This window comes from Oculina patagonica, chromosome 9 (assembly GCF_052425735.1).
Source record: "Oculina patagonica isolate OP01 chromosome 9, crgOcupat, whole genome shotgun sequence".
Lineage (NCBI taxonomy): Eukaryota > Metazoa > Cnidaria > Anthozoa > Scleractinia > Oculinidae > Oculina > Oculina patagonica.
Genome location: NC_135766.1, coordinates 26,072,507 through 26,094,193, shown reverse-complemented (window position 1 = coordinate 26,094,193; position 21,687 = coordinate 26,072,507). Strand labels below are relative to the sequence as shown.

General features: G+C 36.4%; 3 protein-coding genes across 5 annotated transcripts; 1 reads left to right on the top strand and 2 right to left on the bottom strand.

The window, feature by feature from the left end:
- Positions 1-56: 56 nt before the first annotated feature.
- On the bottom strand, positions 57-6,166 carry LOC144666038 (EF-hand domain-containing protein 1-like). The gene is made up of 9 exons (XM_078527393.1): positions 5,997-6,166; positions 5,545-5,903; positions 4,855-5,005; positions 4,126-4,338; positions 3,570-3,699; positions 2,589-2,806; positions 2,044-2,184; positions 1,277-1,716; positions 57-430 (listed from the first exon to the last, which is right to left on the bottom strand). The coding sequence occupies exons 1-9, from the start codon at positions 6,039-6,041 to the stop codon at positions 424-426; spliced, it is 1,704 nt and encodes a 567-aa protein (XP_078383519.1). The 5' UTR covers positions 6,042-6,166; the 3' UTR covers positions 57-423.
- Positions 6,167-8,877: 2,711 nt separating this feature from the next.
- On the bottom strand, positions 8,878-15,639 carry LOC144666755 (tumor protein D54-like). 3 transcript variants are annotated; one of them, XM_078528135.1, is made up of 6 exons: positions 15,444-15,638; positions 14,479-14,627; positions 14,068-14,127; positions 12,993-13,115; positions 12,533-12,593; positions 8,878-9,407 (listed from the first exon to the last, which is right to left on the bottom strand). In XM_078528135.1, the coding sequence occupies exons 1-6, from the start codon at positions 15,600-15,602 to the stop codon at positions 9,309-9,311; spliced, it is 651 nt and encodes a 216-aa protein (XP_078384261.1). In that variant the 5' UTR covers positions 15,603-15,638; the 3' UTR covers positions 8,878-9,308. The 3 variants fall into 3 exon arrangements, with proteins under 3 accessions (XP_078384261.1, XP_078384263.1, XP_078384262.1); XM_078528136.1 differs by lacking the exon at positions 8,878-9,407 and adding an exon at positions 9,981-11,123; XM_078528137.1 differs by lacking the exon at positions 14,068-14,127 and having other exon boundaries at positions 15,444-15,639.
- A 25-nt stretch (positions 15,640-15,664) lies between these two features.
- Positions 15,665-18,289, top strand: LOC144666756 (splicing factor 3B subunit 6-like). Its single transcript, XM_078528138.1, has 5 exons — positions 15,665-15,760; positions 15,985-16,025; positions 16,179-16,256; positions 16,382-16,520; positions 17,732-18,289. Exons 1-5 carry the CDS (start codon positions 15,731-15,733, stop codon positions 17,813-17,815), a joined length of 372 nt encoding a protein of 123 aa, XP_078384264.1. The 5' UTR covers positions 15,665-15,730; the 3' UTR covers positions 17,816-18,289.
- Positions 18,290-21,687: the final 3,398 nt, after the last annotated feature.

Sequence of the window (21,687 nt, the reverse complement as noted above, 5' to 3'; positions counted from 1 at the left end):
GAGTCATACAACAGAAACAGGGCAGGGCCGACAAGTGAATAAATGCAGTCCACAACTCTAAAAACAATCATGACTTTATTCCACCTATTTACTTCAGTCAGAGAGTTGTACAGTAAGCAACTTACTTCAGTTGTTGCATCTGACTTAAAAATGGCAAGATGTAGTTAAGCAAATAAAGGTCTTTGCTGTAGTTTACTCTATTTGTGACATACATTTGTAACTAAAAATTCTCAAAGACCTCTTGAAATTTATATATATACAATATGTGCAGCTATTTTGATCTTTTTGTTTTGTATGAAGTAACATGCTTAAAATAGTGATAGTTTACAACAGACAAATAAATTTGTAAAATTAAAGCTTGAAAGTAGTCATTTATACAATGTATGTTATTTCTTCAAGTGGGACAGCTTTAATATACATCACTCAAAACCTGCAGCAGAATAAAGAAAAATGTAGTTAGACAAAGAACTGATTTAAAGCTATAAATTCAACACAAGTTGAGTATGTTTGCAGGTTTTCAAACTGGGGGTTTTCAGTCAGCTTAAATTATTGTTCTAATTGCCAACACCTTCAAAGCCAGTTGCTGGTTGATTTTGTGTCATTTTGAAACATGCTGCCAGTATTTGTTCACCTCATACTCCAACCTGGTCATTCATTCCAAACAGTAAAAAGTAAAGAAGCCTGTGTTCAAGCCTAGCAGCCCATCAGACCGGAGAGTACTCCCAGTTTCAGTAGCATGAAGTGACTAGAAGAGGGGTGGTGAATGGTCCTTCAAAAAAGCGTGTCTCGCAAAATTTTAGCCAAACTTCAAGGGTCTCAACGTCTCGAATTTTTCTTTGACGCCTTCTCCGGAGTCTCGATTTCTTTTGCAAGGCTAAAAAGCTCTCAAAAGGGCTCGGGCTCGCAGAAAAGATATCAGTCTCGCCGTCTCGCAAAGTCTCGCATTTACCATTCGACACCCCTTAGAAGTATTTCTACTCCCCCCTGGATAAAATGCTAATCCATTGCAGGGTTACCCTCAACATTTTATTTGCTTGTACTCATTTGTACATCTGAGTGGAGAGAGGTACTGTGATAGTAAAGTGTCTTGCCCAATAACACAACGGCCCTGTGATCAAAACCAGAACACTTGATACAGAGTCTGGGCACTAACCATTACGCCACTATGCCTCCTAAATTCCAAACAGTGGTCAACCTCTAATTTTTCTTCACAGTTATTAATAAATGAAATCGCAATCTATGGCTGGATATGGCAATCAGGGCTATCAGTCATTACCTTCTCTGGTATTCTGTCTTTATTCCGCTTGGTTGCCTCTTCTGCAGATTAGGGTCAGTGTCTCCCTGTGGAACAGATGCTAACAGCTCCTCTGTGGTCGTCGGTGGTCTGTTATGCTTTTCTCTGATTGAATTGATGGTGGCAATAGGGTACATCTGGGCATGTGATTCCAAGTATTTCAAAACATACTCATCAGCATCGGTTATTCTGAAGCGATGCTTGAAGATCTGTATCAGGGCTCCAATCTGGAAGTCAGCAGGGGTGTAGAATTCAGGATTGTCAACTGATGAACCTGGTTTGGTAGCATGAGTGCGTTCAAGGAATTTTCCACCAATTATACCAGCATTTCTGACTGGAGGTTCATAGATTGTCAACATGTCATCTGCCAAGCGGTAGTAAATGATGAAACGTCTGTTCTTATCCTCAGGGCGGAAGCTTTCCTAAAGAAAAATAAGTTGTGCATTAGAACTGGACACAATGTAATTTTCTCTCCCTTATTGGGTAACTTGGGCTAAATTCCAGGAATGTCCCTAAGGGCCGGCTGCTGGCTAATTTCACCTGCTGAAAGAGAACTTAAATCTGGCTGAAATTTCACATGAAAACAAAGACTTAGGTAAACTTTTAGAGCTGCCAAGGTCAGGAAAGCCAGCTGGGCTTGTTGATGAGCCGGCTTAGTGTTTTCTTAGGTACATCCCTGAAATTCCTTTCTTTCCTTGGACTAAATATGACAAGACAAAGAACAAGCACTTTAGGAGCCCTTGACTTACCATGGTGGCAGCATATCTGAGGACTTTGTGATCATTTTCCAGCATTTTGATGAAGTCTTTCTTTGGCGGCTGCGGCACCAGTGACAGGCAAGACTGCAGGCTGTCCTCAAGTGATCCAAATCCATTGTAGGGTGGAACATCCTAACAAAAAACACAAACAGTGGTTTAGATGGACCATTCACTTATGCACAAGGAAGAAAATGCCACTATATCTCAAGACCAAAAATGCTTGTCCAGCTGAAAATATTACATACACTGTCAACGAAATCACTAGTGAATCAACACAGCTCAGAGCTTGTTATACTCTCAGTCACAGATCTATCGCAAGTTTTGCTTTTCTATCCCCTTCCCTGTATACTAGTTGTCGAGTTACACAGGTTTGTGTGTGATAGTCACTTGCACTTAAAATAACTAAGTGACAATTTATCAAAGGCACTGAAAGATCCATATAGTGCTAACATCTTTCATAAGATATTTGGAATTTTTTTGGCGCAAAACTCACAAGACCAGACAAGCTACATGTAAGAAACTCTTGTAGTACTCACCTTTTCTAAAGTCTCTCTTTGTTCTCCCTTCACATCGACTGAAGTAAAGTCATTTATACCAAATTTCCTGTAGTAATTCTTTGTGAACTCATCACAGTCATGAAGAAGGAATCTTCTTCCCATAATGAATAAAGTCTGACCAACCATGAAGTCTCTTGGTGTGAACCAGTCCTTGATCTCATGATCAGACAACTCCAGAACACAGGAAGGAAAAGATGCTAAAAAGAAGAAAAAAAAATAAGAAAAAGTTTTCAACAAATATTTAACAGTTATTGGAAGAGGTTGAGCAAAATATTGTGATTTGTCAGTGGTGAGCAGATCAATTATTTGCCGAAGCCTTTTTGAATTTGTTTTGATCATTCGATCACTGAATTTGTTTCGCACAAAGTACCTTCGGGAACTGCATGGAAACCGCACTATTTCTTGCTGAATAAATGCAGACGAAAGCGTAACTTCGCCTTCGATAATACAAGCTGGTCTTCATCCAATTCTCTTTTCTTTCAGATATTGCCAAAATACAATGAGAGGAAATTCCATTGCCTTCTTTGTAGCCTCGCTGTTTTTTTTCAGGCCCAGTAGACAAATCCAACCGCTCTTCTTCATCTCTGGAAAACTAGCTGCCATTTTTCTCGGAAGTGGACACAACTACGCATGAGCAGAATATTATTTGTAGCAAAATCACTGTCAGACGCTAATGCGCACGAGCAGACCATTATTTGTAGGCAGTTATTTGCAGATCACGTGGTGGGCTTTCGGCCAATGAAAAGGAAGAAAAAATTGCATCGAATGATAACTCCTTTTGTTAGCAAATATAAGGGGCTTATCAGACACAGATAATTACATGTATCAGTGCTTTTTGTCACTTCATGGGCATTCTCAATAAAATCAAAAAATAAATCACTTAAATTATTATTTTCTTTATACTGGTACACTTCATTTTGGTGCTCTGTCAATCTTTTAAACAAGGAGAAACCTACTTACATTCCACATTTGTTCTGTCTTTTGGTAGCCTTTGTCTGCAAACCAGGACAGGGAAAGGGTCTCTGCCATCATTTGCTCCATGAACTTCCCTGATTTCCACTGTGTCATCTACTAGATAGTAATGGATGATCTGTGGTAAAAGAACAAAAATTACTGTCACTGGACAACAACAAAGAGCAAGTGGCTTTTTCTTTACTGTGTGACTCTTATTAAATTTAAAGTCTTCATCTCTTCAAAAGAGAGTTGTCTGAGATGAATGCAAAGTAGGTGTCCCTCCAACTCAAATTATGTCTAATATTGTCTTAACACCCGCTTTCAGTGTTACGTGCATAGCAACATGCTGGTCGAAACGAGCCGATCAAAAGCAATATAATGCATACCGGTGTTGGTTTCATGCAAATGAGCCCACAAGTTGAGAAGGTCACGTTAGTGGGCTGTGATTGGTGGATTTTCTATCCATTTTGTTTGTTTAGCACATTGAAAGATGGATGTCTATTGAAAGCCTCTATGCACCAAACACTGAAAGTGGGTGAAATTGCAACTAAATTGCACTTACACATGGCCTCATTTCACCAAACATGCTATCCCTGTCATCCCAGACACAGTAAAACCTCAGGACCTTTCGGTCCAGTTCGATAAACTGTTTCAGTTTGTCAAATGACGAAGGTGTCTTGTAGCTACGGAGAGGCTGCTTGCGAGATTCAGTGTAAGGATCTGTCTCTGGCATTAAAGGCTGGCTAAGTTCTATTCCTTCACTGGCCATATACTCCTATAGAAAGCAAGAATTGATATTCAATAAGTGTTCTTCAGACTGAAACTAAGATACGAGTAGGCTGGGTGTTTAAATTTACTTATTAAAATTATGTTTTTCAGTGCACTGTAATTGGTCAGTTTTATGAGACCACATTTACATCACTTATGTAGGTCTTTGACTTGAAATGCTCTCCTTTCTCCCAAGCGAGAGATATAATACATGTTATTACCCTCACTCCCTTGGTCCATACTGTGGTAAGGTTATATAGACAGTTTCAATTAAAAGCCCTTTCACAAACTGAAATTACAGATTTCCATATCCTTTGGTATACTTAAACTTGTGAAATCCCTACCCTTTTGTATATATACCTGAAGACTGAAAAAGGTACCCCTTTTCGGGCGGAGCCTCCCCGTATAGGCCGTTGTAGGGAGTACCCCCCTCCCCCGGGGTGCATGCTTGAGCTATTCATGAATGGGAAAAAAATTCTGTCCAAATCTTGATAACTAAGAGGTATATATTATTTGTGTTTACCTTGGTCCAAGCATCACAGTCATAAAGATGAAACACTTTTCCATAAAATGTTGCATTGATTCCGAGGTTGAGGTCTTTCCAATGCCAGTATTCACCAAGATCATTCTTTGGTAAACGTTGTCGCTTTATGAGTTTTCCTTGTGGAATTCCACTAAAAGGAAAATACAGTTCTGATAAGATATACATGTAAGAAAATACTCTTACACTGACTTAGCCTGCGAACCTAGACGTATTTCTGGCTGTTGTTTCTGAGATTTCATATTCACATATTTTAAAAAAAGGCTGCGTCAAGCCCTGTGGCCCATACAGGCCAGAGTTTTTCTGGTTTTTGTCGCAAGAAGCGACTAGGAGTATTTTTACTCCACCCTGGATGAGATGCTAGTCCATCGCAGGGTTACCCCCCAGTATGAGTTTGCCGGTACCATTTATACACCTGGGTGGAGAGAGACACTGTGAGAGTAAAGTGTCTTGCCCAAGAACAAAACACAATCACCAAAATCAATGCTAATGAACAGAGACATTGCTGTACAATCATTACTCAAACATAAAGGTAATGCGTAAAAAATGAAAAATGAGTATCTACTATAATACTGTGGTCGTGAATGGGTAAAATGGCTTTATAAAAAAGTCAGGATTTGTTACTTACTTACAGCATAGTATTACAAACTAAATTCTAAATTTTTTAACTACCTGTTGTTGACTACTGGTTCAACCACTGCGATAGAATCATCTTCCAAATAGTAATAAACTTTCACTGGACGAACTCTGTAATATTCGTTGGCCGATTCGTGCACGGTTTGCTTGAAATACGCAAAGAAAAGCAAAACCTTTTTGTCAAATGCTACATGAGCAGGGACAAAATCTTCTGGTGGTGCCTGAACTTTTTGTCCGTAAGTCAACGAAGGCTTGAGATTTGCTAATTCGTCCAGCTCTTCTTGTGTAAGTTTATTCACAGGTATCGGGTCTCCGCCAATACCTATTGTGGGAGCTACTGGCACAGAGTAGCCATTTCTCCATCCAAGTGTCTGTGGTCGATGATATTTGGTTTTCTGAAAGAAAATTATCGATTTGTAAGCTTCCACTGTAGAAATTTCAGACAGTTGGATCACGATCATAAAACACAGCGATAAAACTATACTTACCGTAGGATCTATAAAAGAATTTCCAGGGAGGAATGGAAGAGCCATCTTTCTTATTTTTAAAGTACGAATTCGCTTTTAAATTTAGGACTTCAGCGAGATCTTTTCACAGAAGATCAAAATGTCTCACTAACAATCATGGCCGCCGCCGTTGCTATTTAGTAGCGCTTGTTGTCATGGTTTCTGTTTAGAAGACAGTCCCACTCCCGCGAGATCTCACGGGATAGAAGACTCCCCAAAGGAGTTATGGGATGGCGACAAAAGAGGAGGACTGGTACGTCGTTGCTATAATTATTTAAAGGGACTAACATAGCTATAGGTTTCAACTGGGGAACAGACAAAGGCAAAATATCTTAGGGAACAAGGGGACATAAAACATAACAGTTTGGAGATCACGGGAACGAAACACCAAGGGAACAAAACGCTGTGTCGAGCTGTGAAAATAGAGGACAAACAATAATAGGTGGTTTTCACTGTCACGCCATTGTCACGCCGCGAAAAAATAAATCCAAAACTATTGAGTCAAAAAAAGTCAAGAATATTACAGGTTGTAGAAAACTACTATATAAACTACTTGTCCAAGTCTCAGGTCTGTACGTTATTCCGTACTCGAGTTATCCGTCAAATTCACGCAAATTTAGAGAGCACAGTAAGGACATGTTGGAGTCCAACTACTTGGGATCCAACATGGCGGCCGGAAATCAATGAAAACATCTGGTATTTAATTCTGCTACAAAAAGCGGTCAGATCACCCTGATGAACAAGTAAACATTCACATAAAAACTTCTCGCAAAACCTCAACTGTCCAGATTGTTAAAAATCGCAGGATAAGGCATTTTTTAAAGAAAACGTGACAGCCTTCCGGCGGCCATCTTTGATCTCCTGTGGCGTGAAATTCCAAAATTTAAAATGCTCTATCTTAAAAACGGCGAATGCTATCGAGCTAAAACCTTCAACAAGATATGTTTTAAGGACGTCTTACAGCCAGTGAAGGATAAAAAGTTAGGGGTCTTGCAATTCTGGGTTTAAGAATTTTGATGACGTCACGTGAAAACAAAGAATAATCCATTTTACAGTTGCCTGCCAAGTGACCTGGCCTTTGAATGGTAGTGAGGCTGGAGGTGACCTTGCATTGATACAAATCTCTCTGCTTTATTATGTAAATGAAAACTAGTTTGCATCAAAACAACATGATTAACACAACAAAAGCAGTGAGGTCTGTATCAAAACAAGGCCACCTCCAGCCTCACTTCCATTCAAAGGCCAGGTCACTGAGCAGACAACTGTAAAATGGACTATTGAAATAGAAGACGTAAAAGGCAGCGGTCTAGAATATTTATAGTTTTAGCGCTATACAAATATAATTATTTATTTATTATCTAATTCCTATGTAGTCAAGAATATGGAGGTATATCTATTATCAAATCCAATACTCAGTGAGGCCTGTCCCGATTGTACTCGTTAAATGCTTGAAAGATGCTCACTGGAATGTCAAAAAGTTGCTAAAAAATTCAAAAATCCAAAAACTTTCTTGATATTTTTATATAAACGTTAATTAAAAGCTTTATTTTTTGTTTTCAACAATAATTGCTAACATCGGTCAAGAAAAATAGCTTGAAACTCTAAGTCTCACGAAACGAAAGAAAAACGTCAAGTGACAGATTATGTGTTCAAAAGGCTGAAGACATTCTTGAATTTGCGTATTTTTTTACGAAAACGTTGACGTTTTCGTTCTTGATACGTGCTCTTAACCTATAATTTGCTCAAAAATTGCTTAGAAAGAAAAAAAATTGCTCGAGGTTGCTCTAAACGCCAAAAGTTGCTCAAAATCGATCTAAAGTTGCCGAGTACAATCAGGACAGGCTTATACTCAGTAATAGAAAGAAAATCATCAAAATCACGAATACATCAATCCAAAGCTGAATTGCAACAAGCTGATTCAGCAGATAAGCATAATGCAAAACCAAAAAAGGAATCACGGAAACATGCATAACGCAAGTAGGCATCACGCAAACAGCCATAACGCAAATAGTCATAACGCAAAAGAGATCAACACTGAGGTTCCTCAAAAAACCTAATGGCTTCACGTGTCTTGAACTTGATATATTAAGAAGTTATTGCGTGATGCCTCCGTTTCGTTATGGCTGTAACGTGATGATAATCTGTGTTATGACTGTTGCGATATGCCTAACGGTGTTATGGCGTTATACCTATGTGCGTGATGCATATTACGGTATTCCTATTTGGGTGATGCCATTTTGCGTTTTGCATGGCTGTTTGCGTTATGCCTTTTTGCATGATGCTCTTTTGCGTTACGCCGTGATCTGTTCAATCGGCTTGATGCCATTCAGCTGTGGATTGCCGCACTCGTGACTCCGTTGAGTTTCTTTCAATTTCTGAGTATTTTGCCATAGATATATGGTCACTGCGGTCATGCTGCGATTTGACACCGCGACCGTTACCACTGTTTTGTTTAGTACCCAATCCCCCAGAGTAAATGTGGGTATCTATGATATGATATGATATGGGTGCTTATATAGCGCATTTACAAAGCTCGTGATCAATGCGCTTCACAATTCGAATCTATGGGATGAGACCGGACATCAGCATATAAAAATAAACACAAAAGATGCAAAAGAAACAGCGAGCGCAAAGCACGATAGTTCTCTCGTGATTCTTCCCCCGAGTTCAAAGATCGAAACAGAAAAAATACGAGAAATACGATAGAAAATAGAGGACTGTGAACAGTCGACTGGAAATTGGATTTTTGTGTTTGTTTTGAGGGCTTATTTTCGGGAGGGAGGGGAAAGGGACTGATAAGGTACTCACGAAGTTTTACGACAGTGATTTATTCGCATGCTAGGAAAAAAATAAATTACAAAAATTACAGAGAAAAGATTCATTTCTTTTATTCTTTGATGCTTAACTCACTTGCATCATTTGGTTATTTGTATCGATATTCTCATGTGGTTGTTTACAACATGCTTTACAGTATTTCTACTTGACTCCGAGTGTTTGTTCTTCAAACTTCTCCTAATCATCACATCAGTAATGCTAATTGACCTCTGTGACAATAACACAATTTCTCGACCGGCGCTCACTGCTACAACATGATAATATTTTAAACTATGAAATCTCTTGGCGGGAAAAATATCACTTTGTAAAAATCTCCATTAAGAAAAAAATATGCGCTGAAAATTACATCTGCAATGCAACATTGTTTAACCCTGTGAAGGGGAGATCATTCATAGTAGGATTACTTTTAAGATAATCACTCTTTACAATTTATTGACTTGATATAATTATATCATCAAGTTAGGATGTGACGTTCATCTCCTTGTCTTGCTCCATATCTTGATCTTTTTTAAGTTCAGATTCATCCAAACTGTTGGATCTCTGTCCAACTATCTTCTCCTGCGAAATAAGATAGAAGAATGTACAACAGTAATGTTACCATAGATACGGCCAATCAGAAGGCTGGAAATGGGATTGATGTATTCGTGATTTTGATGATTTTCTTTCTATTACTGAGATACTGAAGATTATCATGTAACTTCGCCAGATAGATTAACTAAGGGCAAACTGTATTCATGTATCACCAAATTTAAAAAGCTGGCTTCTCAAACTCGTAAATAATTCATCACGTTAAAACAAAAGAAACCATCACCGTGACAGTGGTTTGGAAATCTGATCTCAATTAGCATAGATTTTTACGATTTTATTTTTCCATTTACTCGTTAGTTTTAGTTTCAATTGAAGATATATCAAACAGTCGAGAGTGTTGCATCACATTGCCAAACACGTCGAGTTTCATCAAAATCTGCTGCTCATCAAATTTTCAACTCTCCTCTCGATAGTTGGAAATGTGATCAAACTCTCTCAGCTGTTTGATATAAAACATTACCCCTATATGCAGAATTGCATAGGAATGAGTAAGGTGAACTGAGCTTGGGAATGATGTTATATTAGTATGACCAAAACAGTCACTGATCACAAATAGTTGTTTAATAATAAAAACTTTCCATTTATTACTGACAAACTTATTTGAGAAATTAGATTCTAATCAAATGCATATATTTATCATAGCTACATACATTAGTTCTTGCAGTGACACACCATAAACTATGGAACTTCTGAACAGGCGAGTTCACTTAAATTATTTAAACAAGAACTAGACTAGTTACACAATAATAAAATGCCAGGAATATTCACTACGGTTTAACAATCTAAACTAAAAGAAATGTAGAGATGTTATTTTGAGGAATTCCCAGAAAACTACCAGGAATTGCAGTGTATTATTTAAAAAAAACACAGAAGTTTGTTACTTTTCTTAGTTTTCTTCTTCTTTGAATACCAGTATGTGGCAGTTTGCAGACTGAAAACCTGCTCTCTATATGCTGTCTTTGCTACCTTTACTAACTGTGTACTAAAAGTAGTTCATATTTATTACTGTTACAAGATGTACAGCAAAATTGATATAAATATAAAAGTTCAGAATATAGCCAATAGAAAATGTTTCCTTTGGCTTTGTAACTGTACAGAAACAGACAAGTATTTCTATGGTCATTTTCTTAAGTTAACAGAAAGCAACTCATCCTGGTTTGTATAGCATTACAGGAAAACTTGAAACAGCTACTGCATTACCTTCCTATAATGCTACAAAACACAGAAAATAAAGCTTTCTAGTTATGTTTTCTGGTAAATATGTTAATTTACGCAGTTAATAAAGTTCTCACTCACTCACTCACTCACACTCACACTCACTCACTCACATTCATTAAATAGAGTGTGTTTAACAACATTACATTTCACGTTTATTCTCAGATTCTAAGTCTGACCTTCTCCCATCTTAGCAAATGCCAATATTCAAAATACCTATCTCTAGTGTTTGTCTTGTTTTTAGCGTCACACTACCTGATGGTTAATTTATGCAGTTTGTGACTTTTTCTTGAAGAATTTAAATACTATATAATTTAACCAAAAATGCACAATAAAATATTTTACTATAAAAACAAGATGCATTGGATGTTGATATTATTGTCCTCATGACAACATGACGTCATTATCAGGTGACGAAGCAGGCTGATTGGTGGTTAAGTGGGCCTTGTTTGAGCTTCCAAGCATCTTAAACTATAGTGAGAGAGCAATATTAGAATTAATTGTTAAACAGCAGCAAAAGAAGATTTAATATGAGTTATGCAATGCTTCTATTTATAATTTATTTTAGCAGTAAGAGATATTACAGCTTTTGAGGACAATGGAATGCAGAACAAAATGTAAAGAGTTAAGTTAACAGTCACCAACACAATTTATATTATTGATGCTATAATCATAATAAATTATTATTTTTAAATTATTTTATTTTGCAGAACTGTAAATTCTTTATTTATTTTAAATGAAAGCTTATATTTGTAGGTTGTCAAAAACCAGGCAAATCATTGGACACACTGAGTATAGACAATGTTCAAATTATGAGGACAAAAAAATGCACTAAAATGATGTCCTTAAATTTGTGTGATTTTAAGTTCTCTGATTCACATTGTGATAACAAATAGGAAACAAAAGAGAATAAAAATCAAACAGGTTTGAAAAACAAATTTGCAATGTAAGTTTTTTTGCAGGATATTTATTTTTACAGCTTGCATAAAACACAACAAGCATGCTGCCTTCACCAGCTGATGATGACCAAATGAAGCCAAATATTTTTGGTGATTTTATTGCACACAATTCAAGTTTTAATATTTTTGATTAATATGCATTATCAATAATTTTAAACAAAACATGACACTTTTAAGTTTTGCAGACATGTTTTGTCAGAAACTGATCTGCCATCCTCAGCCTGGTTTGAAAAAGGTTGCTTTTACTAAGACCTTATCAATAATTTTTGTCTTTCCTCACACACTTTCCTTCAGGCAATGAAAGTGTTACAACAATACTAGGTACTTTTAAAGCCTAATGCTGTGCTTTGTAAAACCTACACCATTGCTCAAAACCCATATAACACTATTGGAATACCATACAGATAAAAGATTGTCTTCTAGCTTGAAAACAACTCCTGTTGTATCTAATATTTAATATTAAGTACAACAGTCATGTACTTCATACATCTTCAAGCCTGGCAACAATAATTTCATTTCTCTACGTTTACACACTTTTTTATCACATTAAAAATAAAATTCCATTACTTTTATATTGAGGTCAAAACAATATCAAAACAAAATTATAATGAACAAAAATATGCATTAATTCTGCATTGTTCATGTGTAACTCTTTCAGTAAGCGTCAGTTTTGACTTAACTTGGTAACAACACTGATTGCAGCATTAAATTATCACAAAACCGCAGCAATACCAGTCTGGATGTCTGAGGTATTTTAATACAGATGTCAATAAAATAACAACAGCTGGCTCCATACATTTGGGTTTGATGGGCCACATAACCTTTCTTCTGTTTAAAAGCACCCAAATACATCCAGTTGGCACACATATCCCACACAGACATGTGCATGTAGTTTACCTATCATGAAACAAAATTGCTTACCTTAAGACTTGAAGAAGCAGACACAACTTTACTTTCCAAAGATTGAAACATTGATGATCCCCTAATGCAACCAGATAGAAAATAAAACAATTCAGAACTTTTCAGATGTAAGTAAAGCAAGTACATATTAAGTAGGTTAACACTGCCATAATGTAGATGTATAAATAATAATAACAAATAAATATCGCTGAAAGTAAATATTAAAAATAGATATTTAATATCAGAAATATATGGAGTGATTGTCGAACCTGAAGATTATCTTAAATTGTTCTTGAAATGACTTTAAACTAACCATTTGAAAAACTAAATAATTATAATAAATTATAATAAGTTTTTGACTATACTATTATTATTATTATTATTGTTATGTTCCTTATTATTATTATTATTATTATTATTACTATTATTATTATTATTATTACTATTATTATTATAATTATTAGTATTATTTATATGATACCTAATTTCTCCTAGTTTCTTGGCGGTCGCTGATCCAACATTTTTTGCAGCAGTTGCTGTCTTGGATCCTGCATCACTTAACACTGTTTTTGTTGCAGAGGCACCACTGCTTAGCTTGTTGTACCTAAAATACAGAGGAGTCCAGATATGTCATCTCAATTATGTTATGCACTATGCTCAAGTATGTGAAACATGTCTTTTAATATATTTATGAATATATTAAAATGCATGATAAGAACACTAAATTGAAATATTAATTTGGAATAATTAATGAAACGTAAATTGAAATAATTAATGCAAAATTTTAGCCCAGTATAATCATTCAGAATATTATAACCTGTGTTAGTAACTTTGGACTTACCACTGATTTGATCTCTAGGGAAATCAATATATTTAATTTTGTTGCAGGTGTTTAGTTTAAATTACAAATTTCAATTGATTTAAAACTTTAGCCACTTGCAGGCCAAGTTCAATATACAGAGAAGTTTGTGTAGGGTTTATTTTACAGCAGCTTTTTGGTTTTCCCAAACAATAGACTGTAGTGTTTTATAACTATAACAACTAAAGCAGTTTTGGTAAACCAATATGGCCAGAGTGACACCACAAGAAAAACAAGTAGTTTAACCCATTGACTCCCAGAGATTTTTGAAAAAAGCGTATTGTTTGGAGATTAGTTAGAAAGTGCCCAGTTACCACTTTTTATTCTTTTTATTCTTTTCTTATCTTTTTGCTGCAGTTGTAGGCCTTCCACTGGGCTTACTTGCATTTCAGAATTTCTAAGAAAGCATCATTGAAACAGGAAATACTCATCATTGAGAAGCCAAGGGTGGTTGAGGCAAATTCTCCTACAAGTTTTTCACTTAAATTTCTAACTAAAGCATTTTTGTGGGTATGTCAGGCACAATTGACCCAATCACTCTGACTAATTTGGGCATTATTGGAATGAGATTTTCCTCCTGCAGAGATTGCATTGATGCCTTTTTTTAAACAAAAATGATGTCACAAGCGGAACAAAGAGAAATGCTTGTCAGGGCCGGTTTTGGCCCGCATGGGAACCAATGGGTTAAAACACTTACGCTTGCGAGTGAACAATTTTATCATTCAAGTCTTTAAATGTATCAGCTGTCTTTTGATACCTGTTGCAAAAAAAGAAAACGGAAAATAAGTTATCAGAAACTACGCAGTCATGCAAACTTGGCCTAGCTGCACACTCACAGCGAAATTACTAACATATTGCTAACCCGCGGTGGCCTCCCCCATAAACCTTGTGGTTTCTTGAAGGTCTCCTCGCCCTATCTATTTAAGTTATTTTGTACATATTAATTTCTAAAGTGGCAAATAAATGATGATGATGATAATGAAAACTTTACTTCAGCTCTTCACACGTTTGTAAGCATGCTGTAGTTACTCAGTGATTTTACAAAATAATTTTTTGAACTGTTTTCTTGTAACATTTGTTTCTACTTCATTTGTTTATTGATACTAACATCTGAGTTCCTTGCAGGTTTTGGTATTGGTGACTAAATCCATCTCTTAACTGCGACCATGCTGTGATGCCCAACAGTTGTTTGATCTCTGCTAACTGTTTCTCTTTTCGATCAAGAGCTTGTCTCAGAGTGACAATTTCCTCTTCAATCTGCAAAGGAAAAACAGCAAAAGGATTGCTGAATATAGCAAGGTCCATCTTTCAGCTGTGAACATGCTTTTCACTTTGTCATTTTTTAACATTATATTTTCAGTTGCTACCTTTTTTTCTAAAATTATGTGGGATTGCTGTGTGACATGCACAGTGTTATGTGTTGAAAGACCTGTAATGTGTCTTCATATGATATCTGTCTATTCTGTGGATCTCACAGTAAATAAATAAATAGCTAACATCAGAAATAATAAATAAATAAATAATATTTAAAATAAAAAAAGATACAATTGTTATTAACAACTGGACTGTTCTCTGTGTCATATATCTTTAATATATCAGCTACATTAAAACACAAGGCTGAATTAACCCAACTACATTAATTAGTAAATTAGGCAATTAAAATGTACCTCACTAATTTTAATAACTAGCATTTTTGTGTTAATATTTTTAATTGACATGTCATTTTAATTAAGAAGGAATCATGATTAGTATGGATATTATTGATTTTACTATTGTTTTAATTTATACTTATATCATTATTAATATTGATATTATTTCCTATTAAAATCAAATTAATACTCGACTCTAATATACTTTGACCCAAATTCATCAATCTTCTGGATATTCATGAACATTGTGTTCTTTTATGGTTTCAATAATTTTATCGTATTTACCATAAGAGCATTTCTATGAGCCATTAACTGACACGTTGTGTTTGAGATCAACAAGTCATGTGAGCTACAGCAAGTGAGCAGAGATAGCTTGTGACGTGTCAGATAATTTTTTTTCATAACCTAGAACATTCTTATACACCTTCTTAGCTTGTTCGCGTAGTTCTGCTTTCCTGGCTTCCTCTGCTTCCAGGTCAGGGGACAAGGAAATCTCAGCGATCTCTTCAGTCTTCCCCTCCTCTGCTTCAATGCCCTTCTCGACTATAAACCCTGATAAATCCATCCCGTTCTCTTCAGCCATCTTGCTCCCAATATTTTTATCCCAGATTACTTTGCGCGTAACGAAGGAGAAAAATGTGTCCCATAAGTCTTTGTGGGTTACCGTTTATATTCCCGGATGTTGTAGTGACGCAAAGAAGACGATCAAACATGGCGCTGCAGAATCAAAGAAAAGCGAATGTGAGTTGAATTTTTTGGTAATTTTTGCTCGTGATTTCTTTTATACGCTGACAGGTTTAGCCCTTATCGAAACTAACGTTCTCTGTCTCTAATTATCACTGTTTTACGGTTTCTTTTCATAGATTTTGCTAGAAAATAATTGTATTGCCATCGGGTTTGACATCGAACTTGTGAGTTCGTCTGTTTGTGGTACCTTGATCACGAGCTTTTTTCATGTATTTTAGGTCCGATTGCCTCCAGAAGTTAACAGAATTTTATATGTCAGGTAAGGCACCAAATGTTTTGTCCTCTCTTTCTTAGCGAGTCCTTATTCTTACCCCTTTCATGATATCACACTAAGTTGTGTGGGATTCCTCGACATTCCATATTTGTAGCATATCTGCAAAATGGTAGTATTTATGTTGTGTTTTTGTTTCAGAAATCTTCCTTACAAGATAACCACAGAAGAAATGTATGATATATTTGGAAAGTATGGAGGAATCAGACAAATTAGAGTGTAAGTGGGCTTGTGTGATTTTCTCATCTTAAATCCAAATTTGTTGATGTGTTAGGAGCAGAGACATGTGTATGTGTCATGTTGTCATAATTATTATAATAACCTGTATGTTTTTTCTGTTGCAGTGGTAATGCGCCAGAAACAAGAGGCACTGCATTTGTAGTGTATGAAGATATTTTTGATGCAAAAAATGCCTGTGACCACCTGTCTGGCTTCAATGTATGCAACCGATACCTGGTTGTTCTGTACTACCAATCCACCAAAGTAAGGAGATTAAAGTATTTAACAAGGGTGTGCTCTAAGAAAAATTACTAGGAGCCCAAAGGTTCTGAACTGTGAGATCCAGGGTGCCCAGCATAAAGTTTATATAAAAGAAATAAGATTATCTGGTCACCCAAAGACAAAACTTAGTCGCCTGAGGCACCCGGGCACCCTTAGAGCACAACCCTGAATTATTACTATTGCACTCTATTGTATGGCTAGAGCTTGTTAAGATATAACATGCATTGTGATTGTTATTATTAAATGGATTTTCCTGTAATGCCCAGGGGAATGATGACTGATGCTACATGAAGCTTTTTGGCAAAATGCAGGCAATGCTCAACAAAGAGAGCCATATAGTAACTTTTTATTAACTACCACTAGCTTTAGTTTATACTAGGAGAGTATCACCCTTGGTCTTTCTCGTACACTTCTTGCTTTGCTCAGTCTGAACCGGAACGACATCTGGCCCCAGGTTGTTGAAATGATGCATTATGTCATCCAATGGATTGTGTAGTCTGTTTTGTCAACACTTATCCACCGGATAGTAATTTACCTGGTGGATAGAGCAGTTTTCAATTGAGTGTCGTAAAACCAAAACCAAAGTAATTACTCTGGCCAATCACAAAGGACACAGACAATCCAGTGAACCAATCAAAACTCGAAGCAAATACATGTAGCTGTCAACGAATCGCGAGAAAACGTGCGCGAGTGAGTCACGATTGGTTTTGGTTTTACTCCTGATTGGCCGAGAAAGTTGCACAAAATTTTTAAACCAATCACTTAGCGTAGTGAACGCAAAACCAAAGCAAACACAAATTACTTTCGACACTCTAGTGAAAACCGCTCTAATGTTCCTTTTGCATAATTGGTAATACTCTACCAGTTTAGCCCTCGCATTTGGTTGATAAGAAGTAAATCCACAGACTGCAAAGAGTCCTTCAGTCTGGTCACCTGTGTATGAAGCATAACTTCTTCCCAGACTCTGTTCCTAAGTGTCCAATTCAACACTCACTCCACTGTTTTGTCTGGAATGGATGATAACTACTGAGCAATAATTCTTTAGAAATAATGTTGAAGTAAGTTTAGTGCCAGTTCTAAACATTGCTCAACCGAAAATGAAATGTGCCCAGACTGACAGGCAAAAAAAAAAACATATCTTGACTTGTCTTTAATATGAGTTAAATTTCGATCAATCTCTTTTTTTCCCACAGGCTTTCCAGAAACTGGACAAGGAAAAGAAGAGACAAGAACTGGAAAAAATGAGGGAAAAATATGGAATTAGTAAAGACAAGTGATAGGATGAAGAAAAACTGTAGAATGTGTATTTATTTTTTCAGTTATCTGTGACTGGAATGTAAAGTAAAAACATTTTTGTAACTTACTACTTAGAGAAAATACTTGATAAAGCGAGCAACTCTGACATAGTACATCTGAAGTTAACCTTTCTTGTCATTTTTTTTTTCATTTCCTATGAGATTCTTTGTATTTTATTTTCTTTCTCGTTTGTGATTGCCATGTAAAAGTGGCCAGTTAATTCTGTCCAAAGGGTGGCCATAAAGTGAGATTTAACTTTAGTTCAGCTGAAAGGTGCCATGTTTAGCATGTCATAATCACTTTAAAACAAGTTGGCTGACAGGACAAAGAAGTATAGTTCAGATGTTTTGTGATGTGAATATTGTAAACACTTAAATCATTCAACATCCTGTGCTGTTTTTGCTCTGTAAAAATAAACACAACCATTAGCACTGATTAAATTTGAATTCATCTTGCTGTTGGTAGTTGTCTTTGGGTAAAAGTGACCCTTGGACATGGATTTCTAAAGGCTGTGAGCACAACAGACCATGTCACTGAGCTAAAAAAAAAATTCCTCCTGTGGAAACTGTATTGAGTACTTGTTACGGAAACGAACAAATGACTGAATGAATGTATCTTCAGTTCAAAAACTCTGCCTTGAGGGAAGGTAGAAGAGATGTACTTGTCCAAAAAACACATCAGGTCGTTTGCTGCAGTTCTAGCAAAAACACTCAAAATAAGCAGACAGGTCTTTCAACACTTGGATTTGTGACCATTTGTTATAACAATACATACAGTAACCACAAAGTAGAGTGGGTGAACCTGGGCCCTTCAAATTAACCTTGCACGCTCTCCAAAAGGCGGGCTGGGAGGAACAAAATATAGTTTTACTACTTTTGTGGTATGATAAGTTGCGTTTTCCAAGTCGTGTGTGACTAGCAATCACCACAAGCTCTCCATCCTGTTTGCAACAGGTTAAACAGGCAAAAGAGAGCAGTCTCAACAAGCAGCTATTTCAACACGCAGCTATTTCAAAAAGAAATAGTGTTTCGTTTCCAGATTGCGGAAGGGTGAGAATAGCTTAAATTTAAAGGAGAGGTGGGTTTGGGGTTTATTTTAATTTGGAGGTCCTGGCGTATGGAATTTTTGCGCGAGTGAAAATGAAAAGAACTTCATATTCAGTAGTAACTTCCCATTTAACACCTACTGTCCATTTTATGTAAAGGAGACAAACTCAGTCCTCCTGCAGTTTGGCAGAGTTCAAGTAACACATAACATTTCTCCTTATAGCAATAGCATGTGTTTTTCTCTCCAAATTAAGTTAAATAAAGGGAGTTTGCCTTCACCTTTTTGTCTCGTGTTACGTCGCGGTCACGTCGTGAACGACGTGACCGTGACGTAACACGAGATTATCCGAGTAGACTTGGTAGCTCACAATAGTGCTTTGTGTAAGACCTCTTGTAAGGTAACGAAGTGATAAAGTAGCAAGGAAACAAGGTAAGAAATAGCCATATTTACATAGATACATTTTGCTGATAAGATGCATCGGGATGCTGTTCTTCGTATTGCGCGTTTTCTCTTGTCGAGTTTTAAAAGTGCTTATTTACACGTGTGAGACATATAGTGGAAATGTTTGCATTATGAGGTATGTGTATAATGTAATATATTACATGAAGTACTATCTTTAGTAATACCGCCAAATCTGATAAGGAGATTTTATCTCACATATGTTGCTTAAATAGGTAGTTTTTTACATGGAAAATGAATTTATCTTTACGGTAGGTTTGTGTTTTGATATTATATTTGCGGTGGGTATTGTTAAAGTATGAATTAGAAGATAAAGCTGTTGTCAAATTTCTGTTTGCGTTACAAGAAAACCATTTTGGCGCGTGTTAGGGTCGAGGGTTGTTGACGTCAGAGCAGTTTTCAGATATGTCAAATAATGTGTCAAAAGGAGAATATTAAGTGAAGTTATCACTCAAACAGAAATATTGATGTGGTATCCCATCTTCGGCTTTGTTCTTAAACAGGATTGCTCCTTACAGAATCATACAGAACTGTAGGTATGTCGACAATATGTCAGAAAAAAAAAACTTTTTTTGTCGTTTCAATCTTTGATTAGATTCGGATTTCAAAGATGTAATAGACCGTAATAGTCGAACCAGATGTGTGCCTTTACTAGCTGGTGCAAGTTGAAATTTGCGCTGATTAAACTAGTTAAAAAACAACTTGTAGATCCCTTGGACATTTTTTTCCTTGCGTGTGTTCAATTCGAGTATGACACTAAACCATTTTGGAAAACAGTTCAAAATTCCCTGAATTCCCCCTTTCACTAAGATACATGCTAAAGGTCAACTCGTCGCAGTAAGAAAGACACAAACAAGAAGCCCTGTGTCTTTATAGACGTGCCTAGTAGCGTTATTTCCTTTTTTGCGTGACAACCGATATACGAATACGATACTTTGCCGCCAGTAAGGTCAAAGGCTGCTTGTTTATTTACACCGCTTTGATGTCTGTTTCCTTTCTTACACTAAACCGCATAAAATATAACTTGTCTCTTTAACTTATATCTTGTACAAGCCTTTTCTAATTGTCTGGTTCTATTTTGCTCTGTAGTCTAAGACAGGATTTCTTGTTAAGTTAAATGGTTCATACAAAATGAAAAAATGCGTATTACGCTAAGGTAAACAAAATTCCTGTTCCCGATATCATCTAAGCAAATGTCTGTTTTCTTTCTAATACTAAAAACTCGTAAAATATAACTTGTCTCTTTCGTTTATATCTTGTACTAGTCATTTCTTATTGCCCGGTTCTATTTTGTTTTGTTGTCTAAGTGAGGATTCATTATCGAGTTAGACCCATGCAAAGTGCGTATTACGTATGTAGTTAAAATCCCTCTTCGCCATAATTCCTGCCTTATCTGAGCAATTAATGTCAAGTGGCAGATGACGTAGAAAGAAAAACCAGAGATTACATTATCTCCGTCCCATATCCCTTCCCCCATCCAGGCAATTTCAAGGGGCTGATGAAAGATGACCCATTCTAACCTAATCAGAATGCGTCTGCCTCCTTCACAGGCTTTTCCAAGGCCGCGCGGATTTTGGAGAGTTTTGGAGAGAGGCAGGGATTTTGAGCGAGCGCGAAGCGCGAGCGGTGGGTGATGGGAAGGGGGAAATATAGAAGTTTTATATTTTCTTCATTCTGGAATAATGCATATAGGTTTTGGAAATTTAGTTATGATAAAAAATTTTCTGTATTTTATAAAATGTTATTTATGTGTGGTGTATTGAAAAGATTCCTGGTCCTATAGCCTATTGTTAATTTCGGTGAAAACATGACGGTGAATAACAGGGATTAGTCTAATTTCAAGAGGTGAATATAAGAATGCGACATTCTGATTGGTCAAGAAGCTCTGGTTTATGACGTTATATTCACCTCGCTTGGAGGTGAATACAACATTTCAGGGCTTGGTTACTAAGCCCGCCAACTTTGCCATCCAGGCAAGTAAACATGGTGGCATTTGATGAATGAAATTTTCGTTCATTCGAAAGAAATCACATCAAGTCCATGGTATACAAAACAGTTGGAATTTTAAAAATTGGCTACCAAGGCTTTTGAACCGAAAATATTTTCAAGAGATGGTTCACAAGGCATTAGAATTGGTGCTAAGGACGATGGTTTTGGAGATCGCACACGGGCACAAGAAACTCATTGGCAGATTTAATAATTGACCAAAAATGACTCAGTTCTCTTCAGATCAGAGCTACTCAACTTCTTTCAAGAGGATTTACACAATTGCTCAGAAGTCGCCAACGATTAAAGAAAGGTACTAGTTATCTGTCTTTTTCGTAGTGTTTGTTTTGCTTCGTTTTAT

Coding starts and splice junctions, on each gene's coding strand:
- LOC144666756 (XM_078528138.1), top strand. CDS start 15,731: ATGGCGCTGCAGAATCAAAGAAAAGCGAAT. Junction 15,761..15,984: donor AGAATCAAAGAAAAGCGAAT/GTGAGTTGAATT, acceptor CATGTATTTTAG/GTCCGATTGCCTCCAGAAGT. Junction 16,026..16,178: donor AACAGAATTTTATATGTCAG/GTAAGGCACCAA, acceptor TTTTTGTTTCAG/AAATCTTCCTTACAAGATAA.
- LOC144666755 (XM_078528135.1), bottom strand. CDS start 15,602: ATGGCTGAAGAGAACGGGATGGATTTATCAGGGTTTATAGTCGAGAAG. Junction 12,594..12,992: donor AAGAAACTAGGAGAAATTAG/GTATCATATAAA, acceptor TGGTTGCATTAG/GGGATCATCAATGTTTCAAT. Junction 9,408..12,532: donor CTGCTTCTTCAAGTCTTAAG/GTAAGCAATTTT, acceptor CTTATTTCGCAG/GAGAAGATAGTTGGACAGAG.
- LOC144666038 (XM_078527393.1), bottom strand. CDS start 6,041: ATGGCTCTTCCATTCCTCCCTGGAAATTCTTTTATAGATCCTACG. Junction 2,807..3,569: donor AGACAGAACAAATGTGGAAT/GTAAGTAGGTTT, acceptor TCTTCTTTTTAG/CATCTTTTCCTTCCTGTGTT. Junction 2,185..2,588: donor AAAGAGAGACTTTAGAAAAG/GTGAGTACTACA, acceptor GTTTTTTGTTAG/GATGTTCCACCCTACAATGG.